The sequence below is a fragment of the Hoplias malabaricus genome, chromosome 18 (assembly GCF_029633855.1).
Source record: "Hoplias malabaricus isolate fHopMal1 chromosome 18, fHopMal1.hap1, whole genome shotgun sequence".
NCBI lineage: Eukaryota > Metazoa > Chordata > Actinopteri > Characiformes > Erythrinidae > Hoplias > Hoplias malabaricus.
The window spans coordinates 12,292,341-12,305,913 of NC_089817.1; the positions used below are offsets into that span (position 1 = coordinate 12,292,341).

Consider the following 13,573-nt stretch of genomic DNA (forward strand, 5'->3'; position numbering starts at 1 on the left):
CCAGGATATGACTGTATCATGAAACATAGGCATTCCAAAGAACTGCAATTTTATCTAGATGACTATGTTGGTGAGGAAATGAAGACCAGTTTATGTCTGTATACTGTGAGATGTCGTTCACTAGAAATAGCATCAAGCATTCACGTACTGTTACTCGGGTTACGCTTCCTGACTTGAAAAGATGGAAGATGGGCCACACCATGTTTGTGCAGCGCAAACAATTACCACAGTGATTTGTAATGAGAGAAATCAAATAAATAGACACAAATGTATAAGATATGAAAGAGATAGAAGTGCAGGCATCTAAGGTTCGCTTTATTTGATTTATTTATCTGATGTGGATCACTGATTTTTTTTTTTTTCATTCATTTAATTTTTTTGAAGAATTAGCGTCTGTGTGCTTGAATGATTCACTACATGTGAGTCAAACCAAGCTTCATTTCTCTGTTTGATTGTCCACTGTGATTAAAATGAGCTCAGAGACTCACACATCACTACCCTTCTCTGTAAGCTTTGCTAATCAGGGCTAAGTTAACGTCATTTTAATGACGGTTTGTCCTAAGATATTTCTTCTTTGTCTTTATGGAAAGAGGAAGAAGAACGTTCAGAGAAGCTGCGTTAGCTGCATGCTACTATCATAGAAATCCCTTGATATTAAAATTTCATAAATAATGTGTGTCAGCATGATTTTCAGAACATGGGTGGGGTAAATGCCCAACAGTCCTACCCCCCACAAATGATGGCTATGCTGCATGAAATTTGAATGACCTCATTCATGTCTATTTTATCAACAGAAGATGAACATTTAACACTGATTTGTGATTATTTAAAACTAGTCTAAAAACCAGAAATAAGAGGGAAAGCATAAACTGAGACACAGGTGTGTGGAGACATGAGGTTGTCTCCAGCAAGCTCCCTGACTGACATAAATGATCTATTCCTTCTGGTGGGTACTTTATGGTTCTTCAAAGAATGCGTCTACAAGATCGTACTCAAGTGTGATATGATAAATTATTCCATATATTTAAATGGTACGGTAAATCTGTAAATGCAGTGGGTGGCAGGGAGGACTCTCCGAGCGCACAGAGCAGTTAGGACATGTCCAATAGCTGGGTTTCTGTTTCATATAACAGTGTTTCTCTACATCTTTATTCATGAGTCTGTTGTCTGTGCGCTGGACTGGAGGCAGGTGACGAAAAAACGAGTTTGTGTTCGGAGAGAATACAGCACTAGAATGGGTGAGGGTTTGGGATGGGAGTGTGTGTGTGGGGGGGGGGGGGGGGTGTTCGGAATGGCAGCCTCGTATAAAGAGAAGCTCAGATCCTTCCCCCTGCGGAGGGGATGCTGAGATGTCAGCGAGAGTTACTGAGACATGGCGGCCTTGAGAAAGCTCCCTTCACATGAGCTATGAGGCCAGACAGGAGGATAACACAAGGCCAGTGTGGGCCACTTCACTGAGGACGAGTATCGGGGGAGTTGTATTAGAGGAACACTGTGGGCTGCTTGGGTCTTTTATGATGTTTTATGTTGTCACATTTCTTTCTGTAATGTCAGGTGGAATAAAAGAGGCTACTGCCCTTCTGTTTATTGTAAGAAAGTCTGTATGGGCTGGGTCTCCCAGACTGAATGGGAACGGGGATATGGTTTATCACATGGTACTCATAGGTGCAGCAGATTGTGATCCATATATGACTATGAATGTATGTTCCATGCGAGGGGAAGAAGAGGTGGGATGCTGGGTGTTTGCAATGCTGTGAAAAGTTGCTGTCCTTCAGAAGTGACCTGGTCCAGACTACCTGTGGTCATTAGAAATCCTCACGCATCTTTTGGTAGAATTTCAAACAGGGACACTAACCCCACTTGTCCAAGCCTGAGTCCCCACTCCGACCCTTATTGATCAGCGTCTGTGTGTCGAGGGTGCTGATGCACATTGGCTGCAATCTCATCATCTGAATGGCTGTCACATATCCATGTCAGAGCCGGAGGTGAGCCACCACTCCTTGTAAACACAAGCCCAGGGGTTCATTCATGAGCCATTACGCACACTGTATTAATTTATCAATCGTGGTATAATTTATAGCACAATTAAGCATGATAATTAGATGGCTGTTCAATCACTTGTGAATGGACAGCACTATTTTCATTTGTTAATGAGGGAGAAAAAAATGGGTGTGACTTCATGATAATGGCTTGTCAAATTCCTCACTTTCCCTATCATTATCATATACCCAAGACAAAAATGCTCATGCTGTGAGAATTAAAAACAGAATGCCTTATCATCAGCACTCTGTTGGTTTCGTGTCATGTTCTGTTTTGTTTTTCCTTTCTGAGTTGAGGAGGAATAGGACAAGGACCTCTAGATTGCAATAAGCCATGAGAGGCTCCATTTCAAGTCATGACAAAGACACCCTTCATGGTGATAAAATCGCTTACTGCCTTTAAAAACACAGCCAAAATAACATATAGTTAAATACACAAATGTTCAATATATAGATGTATATATTTACAAAAAATATATAAATAAACATTCACAATAAACTACTCTGCCACCACACAATTAACATTGTGTATTGTTGCTGGGCAACATGAGCACTAATGTTTACTATATTATTGTGACATAGCCACTCTATGAAAGAAAATATGTTCACATGTTTTCAGAGTTGTTTATCTGAGTACAAGTGCATGTATTTTTCAACTGTTTTTGTAGGGACTCTTTCTCTAAAAGAGAAGTTGTAGGAAGGGCACGCCTGGGGCTGTGTTTTTAGCCTTAAGCTCTGGACTCTGGCGGAGTAGCATTAACTTATCTGAACAATATGTAGTGTGGTATCTCTTTACTGATATCATGCTGTTTGGTACACCTTTAGACTTGTTTTAGTGGGTTTATAGCCCCCTCCCATTGATAGTGGTGTTACTGCAAGCCCAGACCCAGCCTCACTCATAAACCTCTAGCGAGGTCCCTGTTTTTGGAAAGAATTGAATTAAACTTAGTTTAAAACAGTGGTGCATTAATATGGAGTTGAGATGCGGTGATGTGATCACAAGAGTACGTGTTTTACAACTGCTGCCAATGCAGCTCAGCCAATCATGTTTTTGGACTGTAACTATTCATTCATTCATTATCTGTAACCGCATATCCAGTTCAGGGTCGCGGTGGGTCCAGAGCCTACCTGGAATCATTGGGCGCAAGGCAGGAATACACCCTGGAGGGGGCGCCAGTCCTTCACAGGGCAACACACACACACATTCACTCACACCTACGGACACTTTTGAGTCGCCAATCCACTTACTAATGTGTGTTTTTGGACTGTGGGAGGAAACCGGAGCCCCCGGAGGAAACCCACACAGACACAGGGAGAACACACCAAACTCCTCACAGACAGTCACCCGGAGCGGGAATCGAATCCACAACCTCCAGGTCCCTGGAGCTGTGTGACTGCGACACTACCTGCTGCACCACCGTGCCGCCCCATTTTATAAGAATTTAATTACTGTAAGTGACTTTACATAAACTCCCATTCAAACCAATACAAAAATCATAGAAAGTCATAGCAGAGAAAATGGGACATTTCTGAGAGATAGAGGAGAGAAACTCCTTTTGCTACAGATCAGAAAAATCAACAAGTGTCTGTCCATCATTCCATTGTAAAAAAGAAAAAAAGAAACTCAACAGTACAGCTATAAAAAAAGATATGTAGTTGTCAAGAAGCAGTCGCTGAAAAAAAGGAAAAAGAACATCTGTAAATCAAACAGTGAAGGTTTATTAAAAAGCTAGAAATGCAACCAACTTCAAAGACTGAACTTTGGAGATTTATTTATTTTTTTTAAATTAGAAACGTCAAATTGTCACAAATACCTTTCCATAGAATGTATCTCATATGTCTCTGAGGGTGACGACTGATGGTGGGTCCAAAATCTCTGAATGTTCCAAGGTTTCAGTAATGAACTCACATCTCACTCTTAAGCAACCCTTTCTCTTTTTTCATTCTGTGTGTGTGTGTGATCCTGCAATTAAAGCAGCTGCTCTTCTTTACTTTGAAGTGCGGTGGAGATGTTTGAGAGGATGCTGGTTTTTTAATGGGGGGCCGAGAGTGAGGGCAGGAAGCTGTTTGGGCTTTAAATACTGTAAGATTGTATTAGTTCTCATGCACGCATGAAGTCCTTCTTCTTTCCGGCTCCTCTGTTCTGGAGCTTCTGTTTCTAATGACCTTCCCAGGCAATTAGAGGAGAAGCTCCATTAATTATCGGCTTTGGTGCAACCAGACTGGCACTTTACAGAATCCACAGGAAACTTTATCAAAGCCTGAGATCTGCAGGAGAGCGATTTAACACCACTTTCTGCCTGCTTAGGATTCTGCGTCTTCTTAATCAAAGGGCATCTGTGTTTTTTATCCCAGATATTCATGGGTTTTAGTTAGGACTATTTTTTTTGTAGGAGAATGCATGTGTGTTTTTTATGTCTATATATATGTGTGTATGTGTATGTCTGTGTGTGTTTGATGTGCCTCATACATATTGCAAGATCTGTGCAGCCAACAATGTCATTGGATTAAGCAGCTGTTTCCCATGGGTGGGCATGACACTGTTACTGAATAAATGATTCTGTCAGATTACCTCAGTCTCAGTGCCCGCGTGCCAGCCACATGAATGTGAAAGTGCAATGAGCTAGCAAAGATACATGTCATGTCAAACACTGTCCTGCTGGGACGGAACGTAATGAGGGACGAAATGGCGAAGAATGGAAGTGGCATAGTGTACTTTTGAGCTTCCCGCCGGAGAGATATTTCCTCTGCTACAGCAGCATCAGTGAAATGAAGGCCTCATGGAGGGGACGACCACTGTTCAAGGTCAATGGATCTACAAGCCTCTCTGTTCAAGTAAAAACATTGTGAGCAACAAGCTTTGAAGAAATGCTCAGTGCTTGTTCATATTAACACCTAGGTAACTACGTGGGATTTGGCATTTGTTGCTCCTGGACTCCCCCTAGAATTGCAGGGTGTAATTCATTTTGGGATCATCACCAACTTTTCATTGCATGCTGTCACCATGGCAACTACTACCTGTCATCTCAGTTCTGAAGGTGAAAAATTAGCCGAGCTAAGTAGTCTGTTTAGCATAACGAGTAGCATAAGCTAACCCTGGTAAAGAAAGCAAAGGTAAACACTGTGTAAAGGCATCTTTAACCATTTCCTCTTTATAAATACATACAGAGTGCTTTAAAATACTGGCAGATGTTATAGCAACTAATGTTAACTAGTCAGGTGCAGTAGCCCTAATGGTATACTGTGAGTGAAATGAAAGCTTTAAAGCTGTGTGGCCATGGTTCAGGGCCATAATCTATCTCTGCTATGGTGATAGAGCATAAAAAATCTAGCTCTGAAAAAGTCTCTAATTTTATTTTTTAAATGTAAAAAAGATATATCAAGGTTTTTTGTAGCATTTCTCAATGCATTATAGAACCTGAAAAAAGAACAATAGATTTGTCAGGTCAGTCTGAGTTCTCCCTGTGGGTCTAATGCCTCAGCCATATTCTACAGAGTGTCTCCTACCTCAGACGTCCCTCCCTCCCTGGCTATACACACATGAATCCGGGTTTAAACTCACAAAGACTTTGTTTGTTCCACATTTAGAGAAGCGACAGCAGTGAGTGGCACTCGGCTGAAGCCGTTCACGCTCTATCCCGCTGGCTGATGCAGACAGCAGCACTAGGCTGAAAAGCTGGGATAAATAGGATAAGGATCCACACGGATGGGCCAGAATGGAAAGTGGTCACCTTCACTAGAGAGCTGCTCCTTGAGTCAGCCTTTATACATATGTATTCGGTCGTCCCTGACATTTAGTCCACGAAATCCGTGTGATGCATTGAGGAAACACTGGATCTGAGGCTCAAAAACCAAGCCAACACTAGGGACACTGAGGTTAGAACTGATTGAAGAGGACTGTCTTCATTGTATGAAGGATTTAATCAGCATTCATTCAGTAACTGAGGTTGAATGGTATCCAAAAATATATCTTCAGGCTTGAAGGCACTTGCAGGGAACATGATATGCATCTTGATATATATATTTTTTTCTTATGTTTTGCAAGCAAAAATGCACACTGGAAGCAGTAGTATGACAAAATAAAATAAAAATTACAATAATATATATTTGGTGAAGACAAAAACAATCAAAAAAACAATCTAATAAGAATTAGTAAATTAATATAATGACCTAATAATCAAATCAAATCAAATTTATTTATATAGCGCTTTTCACAACTGATGTTGTCACAAAGCAGCTTCACAGAAGCTAATTATAAACACTAATAAGTGTTTATAATCCATCTATGAATGTGTAATGATCCACTATACACTGTCAGTGTTGTGGTATCTTTTGCTGTCACTGTGATAGTACTTTCAAGGTACCTTTAGTTAGGGAATATAATAGAACCACATCATATAAATAGTGTATATTTGAATGTATATTAATAGTGTTTATACCTTTCATTCATTCATTATCTGTAACTGCTTATCCAGTTCAGGGTCACGGTGGGTCCAGAACCTACCTGGAATCATTGGGCGCAAGGCAGGAACACACCCTGGAGGGGGCGCCAGTCCTTCACACAAGCAACACTCACACATTCTCTCACACACTCACACCTATGGACACTTTTGACTCGCCAATCCACCTACCAATGTGTGCTTTTGGACTGTGGTAGGAAACCGGAGCACCAGGAGGAAACCCACGCGGACACAGGGAGAACACACCAAACTCCTCACAGACAGTCACACGGAGTGGGAATTGAACCCACAACCTCCAGGTCCCTGGAGTTGTGTGACTGCGACACTACCTGCTGCCTTTACCTTTAGAGACAATAATGTCCCTGTACCTTTTTTTCCGGTGAATGTAGATTTATAATGACTAAATTCAGCAGCACTGAGGAGCACTCACTGTGGACAATGTGCAATTGTGCATGCACAAACTGTATTATCTCCACAGAAAAGCACTGAAAGAAATCAGTGTTCTAGAGCAGCAACACATGAGCTCTCCAAGCTTCTTTGACACAATAGAGAAGAGAACTTCTTAGCATGAGTTGGACCGACCCAACATCACCTGACCTCATTAATGCTTAAACAGCTGAATGCAGTCAACTCACAGATATGTACCTCACATTGTAACACCTTCCCAGAAGTGTAGAGGCTGTCACTGCAGCTAAAGGGGGCACGTTTTCTCCTGAAACCTCTGATTTCAGAACAAATATTGAGTTACTCGCTTTATACCATGTGCATGGTGTTATGGACCGTATGGACCGTACGGACTGACAGCACCTATGATGTGCTTAGAGAGGTTTATTGTGTTGCACTTTATCATGACTACATGAACATCCTCATATTGCCCACGCCTACTGTTACCTTTATTGTGGCCTCATTAGTGTATAGCTAGCTGGAGCAAGGAGGGAGAAACACTATGTACAGCAGGTTCTCTTTCATTAGAGCGCTGAGAGGCCTCTCCTGCTGTAATGAACCTCGTTATCTTTAATCACGTCTGAGAGCAGAGAGCAGCACTCAGGGCTTCATGGAGCAAAGCTACAGACTTGTAGGGCTCTGTGTATTAAGTATTTTGCAGCAGTTTCGATGCTAATCGGACTCATTCCATCCACGTGTGATACACAGAACAGCTGCACAGGCTTAAATGTGCAGAGACATGCACATAGAAAAATCGTGGATGTGCAAAGAAAATTGTACCTGCTTCCAACATCACATTCAGATTTACTTAAACAAACCCAACCCTCCATAGGGTCCATTATATTGAGATAATCAGTGATTATCACTTAACCTGTCAGCTCATTGGTTTGCCAGTTGTCCTTTCTTAAACTCTATGTGCTGCATAGGTGTGTACCCAACTGTTTAGCCAATAGGAATTGTACAGAGGTTATAAGAAGATGTTTTCATGGTCATTTTTCAGTATTTACAGGCAAAGTGAAATGTAGTTATTTTTCTGTAAGGTTATAAATACTGAGCAAACCTGAGCTCAGGGCTCCAGAAATGGCTGATCCCTGCAGACACTGAAATCTCCATCTGCGCTGAGATGAATTATCTCGCACTTTGTCAGCAGCATTCACAAAGCGTGAATTGTTTTAGCAGGTAACATAGTGTTGGACTCTATATTACCTGCTAAACTACAAGCGTCTCTAAGGAGTATACTGCAGCCAGGAACATACAACAAAACAGTACCTTTTTGCAATTACAGTATGCAGAGCAACAGATGGACTGCCATCTGTAATTGTAGACCATCAAGGTACGCATTTTATGGTCAGTGGAGCTGATAAACTGGACGATATGTGTAGAAACATGGAGGTCATTTTATGTTATGGCTGATGTGTTTGTCTTCTGCTGTTTCACACATTTTTTGACAACGATGCTTGTAATGTATTCATTCATTGTCTGTAACTGCTAATCCAGGTCTGGGATGTGGTGGAGAATCCTTGGGCACAAGACAGGAACACACCCTGGAGGGGGCGCCAGTCCTTCACAGGGCGACACATACACTCACACATTCACTCACACCTATGGACACTCCTTTGAAATCACCAATCCACCTACCAACATGGTTTTTTTTGGACCATAGGAGGAAACCGGAGCACCCGGAGGAAACCCATGTGGACACAGGGAGGACACACGTCTGTAACAATTTATTTAAAATAATAGCATCTTGAAGACTGAATTTCACATCGCTTTGTCCATTTTATAATAAAAGTAACTCAATATTCGATGATAAGTGACCAAAAGTGATATGAAAGAAATGGCTTAGTAAGGGGCCAGTCTGGTGATGGATAGGGAAGGTATTTCCCTTAGTGTTTTCAGTGACAGAGAGGAGAGAAGATCAGGCCGTTACAGGGCGCTAATGAGGCCTGAAATGTCAGCGAGAGTTTGATAGAGAGCAGAAGGTCGTGATGAGTGACCTCAGAGCTGCTGATTAAATTACATTCTGCCACAGGGTCAATATCTCATGCCATGTGTTTTTGATACTTTCCTGCCTCGTTGGTTTATCAACGTCCAGCTGATGAAAGGCCGTTCTATCAGTGGACATTGTCCAGCATTAACCTTTCATTTTATTTTATTAAACCAGTATTGATGAGGAGGGATATGCTAGAGTACACCTGTATATAAATTACATATAACCTTTCATACCGAATACTGTCAAAATGATGACACTATGCCCAGATATCACAGGCATGTGTCAAACTAATATTCAAAATTAAATTCAGCTCCCTGGTAGACTGACAGAAGACAGGGATAGAGCAGGACGTGTGTGGAGGTGAAGGCCGCTGAAGATGCAGAATATTGAACTGTCGCTCGTTGTTTTTTGTTTTTTTTTTAATGGGCAGTGTGGTGGGTGCTCATGTGTCCATATTGTAAATCTCTGTCATCCACTTTTATTGCAAACATTCTATTGATTGAAATGATGGTTGAATTTAAACCCAGGCTGATCTATATTTCATTTGCTCTCTGATTGAAAGCCATTATAAAATCATTTAGCTGGTATGAAGCGACATTGATTTTCATCCTCGGCACTGTATCTGCTTGTAAATTCAGAGGAGGGCCCGTTCCACAGGAATTAATTGTTAAACGTGTTTAAAGCATTCTATTTTCTATGGCGTTATGACTTTATTAACAACAGCATTCGGTAATCTCTGCTTTCCTGCTTACAGATGGACATCGTTCTGCAAATAACTGTGAAGTTATTGTAATTTTGTTTAATTAGAATTTGTAGTGATTTTCTGTGTGGTTATGATGTATGGTAAAGCAATATTGGCTTTGTGAAAGCAATGAAATCAATAAAATTGCATTTATTGTTAATTTTTTTATAAAGCTTTCATATGTATGAATATGGAATTTACACACACTGTAAACCTGAATAATAAGCAGAACTAAAAAGTACATTAAAGCAACCAATTGCCTTAATATTTAAGTTCATACATAAAAATGTCAGAAGTATGCATACACATTTATTTCAAGTATCTGCTCCTTCATTTAATGTTTGATACAACTCACTAACACCACACACTAACACCCATGGACACTTTTTCACGGCCAGTCCACCGACCAGATTTTGCACTGCAGGAGAACACCAAACTCCTCAAGGCAGTAACCCGATATAGCTCTCAAACCCACAACCTGGAGCTGTGTGACCATGAGGCTACCTGTTGTGAAATGAACATATGAACCTTGTCATACGAAATTCACTAAAAACAGTGAACCCCTGACCATCCGCCATCTCGGCTGGAAATTGCTGCTCCCTGGTTCTACGTCTGACTTCAGACGTCATGTCACATAAACTCATAACATTTAATGTCAGTTAAATCATTCATATACAGCTATTTTTACTTAAAACCAAGCAGGACTCTGCTAAATCAAAGCCTTACAGGTTCATAAACTCAGAATAAGAAATTGTTGAAGAAAATTGAATTGTTAAATTGAGTCCAACGTTACAATATATTTTAAGCTAGAAACACTCAATCCAGTAAAATACTTTGAACATTAGGGTTTACAGTGCTATTAATTAAGACTGAGGGTATATTTTGTCCTGAAAATCCATCAAAGAACATAGGTATTCAGCCTCAAAATGGTAAAACGGTAGAGTGCCACAGTGAAATAAATAAATCAATAAATATATAAATAAACCTTAACATGGAGGTAATTTTGTATAAAATAAAACATAAAAAATATAAAAAAACTTCTTTAGGTTTTGTTTGGGGCATGAAATTCAAAACAAAAAAACATCCACTTTGCTAGTGCTACTATCTGCTACTACTTCTAGGGTCTCTAGACCTATGATTTTTATGTAAATATATGTAAAAATTTTGATCCCTGTTTCTGATGTACACTTGTCCACTGGGATATTTTATTCATTACCTCTGCTTGTCTCTCATCCACAGCACTGAGAGATAACCGGATCGACCTAGTCCGAGCTTCATGGCAAGAACTGACCATCAGTATTCGCGAGGTCACACTGTCAGATGAAGGCCCTTACACCTGTTCCCTCTTCACCATGCCTGTGAAAACAGCCAAGGCCTACCTGACTGTACTGGGTACGTACACATTCAAAACATTACACACAATTCAAAAGCACATGTATGTTTATGTGTCTTTTCAGAAGAACATGCTCTTTCTATATTAGTAACCATGAAATGAACTTGTGATCCATGCTTTAAAAAAAAAGAGGGGGGGGGGGTACAAATGTCTTTTCAGTTAAGAAAAAGAACCATTAAAACAGTGGTTCCCACAATGTTTTATTCATAGTGCGCATGTTAAAACTGGTTTTACAAAGCAACTTTACAGAATTCTCAGTCCTAAACCCAAGTGAACGTCACTGATGCCAGTAGCAAGAAAAGTCTGTCTCAGAACATGAAGAAGAATCCCTGAGAGGAACTAAGACACAAATGGACACACAAAACCCCAGTCACCCGGAGAGCTGTGTGACGGTGACACTTCCTGCTGCGCCACCGTGCCACCCTTCAGTTTCTTTGAAAGGTTTAAAATGTTCTTCAAGCTCATTTACAAAAATAGTTCCACAAAAAAAACCAGCATTAACCATTTTTCGATTTTAAGCAACTCTTTACATTCTGTTATATATTCCCTTGATCCCTGAAATATTCCCTCACTTATTCTCAATTGGTAAAGAGAATGCTCCCACTCCATGGTTCTTCATTTGTAATAATGTAGCTAAGTATTTGACGTGTAAATGGAATTTAGACTACTAAATATTGGGTTATTCATCATGAAGTGTTCAGGGAATGTAAAGGTCAGCTGGTATTTTCAAATAGAAATTGTGGGATAAAAAAGAAACCCCAAATGAAAACCAGAATGCTTTTGATGTGGCAATGAAGATGTGTTTGCTAAAGCGGAGACTTGAGGAAACCAAGGACGACACGTGAAAAACCTTTTACATGAAACTATTTTTGTGTGCGGCAACAAATTCTCATTTTCACACCTTAGGCCAGAACGATATTGCTTTGTTGTTTCAAAATTTTTCGGTCCATTTTAATGAGCTCAGGAATCTATGAAAGGCTTGACAGGAAACCAATATCTCACCAGCACAGAATACAGCGAAATTAGCCTCTCTCTTTTTTCCATAGAGTTGATAGATAATTAGATATTTACCTCATAAAGTGATGGGGGCGTTACAAAGCTAATGTTGCTGGGGATCTGGGTTTAATGAAGCAGATTCTCTCAGTCGCAGGCTATCACAGGGAACCACCCAGAAGACAGTTTAATTAGTCTTCCTATCAGCAGTTTTCTTTACTTTTGTCAATCAAAAGTCAAACAAACTCAATTCCGCAGAGCTCCCTTTTTTGCAACATCACTGCTAGTGTCAACATATACAGCCCACAAATATTGCTTAATTCCATATTTCCAAGCTAATTAGGTGCTCAATTACTTCGTCTAATTTTAATTACTTGGCGTATGCCATTAAAATCATTACAGAGATGTGTGTCTTCATTTGTGTGTGTGTGTGTGTGTGTGTGTGTGTGTGTGTGAGAGAGAGAGAGAGAGAGAGAGAGAGAGAGAGAGAGAGAAGCTCACACAACATTAAAGATTAGTCATTGTGAATATGGGTACAATTAATTTACTCAGCATGTTTAATGATGGGAGAGAAAAAAATGTGTAAATTATACGTTTATAATTATCTCCTGATTTTTTATGCACATAGTGGATTCTAAAAAATCAAAACAGCTTTCAAAGCAAGACAGGCTTTACAAAACAAGACAGATCTCCATTTTTTTTTTTTTCATGGTAATTACCAATGATCATTAGAGCAGTGCCGTTAATCAAACATATAACAAGCCTGCAGTTCTGACCTCAAATGCTCACCTGATTTCTTAAATTTCTCTAAAAGTTGTGATATCATTTCAAGGAAGTCGATGAGAGCTTTTTCTGCGGGTGTCAGGCCAGATTAAGACTGCAATCCCTGTTGATAGAATGCACAGTGTTTCTCTGTCCCTGGTAAGCCCTGAGTTCAAAAGTGTGTTAACACCTTTCCATCTGCTTAAAACTGCATAGCTGATGTCTACAAATCTGTAGGCATAAAATATTCTTATGAGCAATGATCTACAACAAAGTGTTAGCAAACTTTAGAGGTCATCACCAGAAGATCTGGAAGCTCTTTTTGTTGAAAAAGACTGTACCATCGTAGCATCACAATAAGTCGAGTAAAGTGGAGCACAGTAAGCGAGCTTCCGTTGTGTTTGTTTCATTGATTTTAAATGCATGCTGCATAGACTTCCTCTGCTTTTTGATTTATTTTTTAGGAATGCTATCACAGTCTTGCCCTTGAGAGCAATATGCTCCACAGAATGCCCAATGTCTGAACCCTTCTTCAATCAAAAAGAGCCCAATATCTAATTTTTCTGACTAATGTTTCCTATCGATTTTTCCTTGTTGCGCAGAGGATCCCTGAATCTTGCAAATAATACTCCAGACCTCTTAACTTCTTTAGATATTTTAGTTGCCAGTAAATACACAGAAATATGAAAAAAATGAGGGGCAGTGTTACCGAGATTCGTGCTCATGCTCAGATGTAGTTTGAGCATT

The 13,573-nt window shown here is 40.1% G+C and overlaps 1 protein-coding gene across 3 annotated transcripts in view; it reads left to right on the plus strand.

Annotated features, from left to right (window-relative positions):
- cadm2a (cell adhesion molecule 2a) overlaps positions 1 to 13,573 on the plus strand; it is a 419,313-nt gene that overhangs the window by 367,334 nt on the left and 38,406 nt on the right. For all 3 annotated transcript variants that reach the window (XM_066650677.1, XM_066650678.1, XM_066650679.1), the window contains exon 3: positions 10,918 to 11,070. In XM_066650677.1, the coding sequence (XP_066506774.1) occupies positions 10,918 to 11,070 (153 nt within the window). The remainder of the gene's footprint in view (positions 1 to 10,917; positions 11,071 to 13,573) is intronic.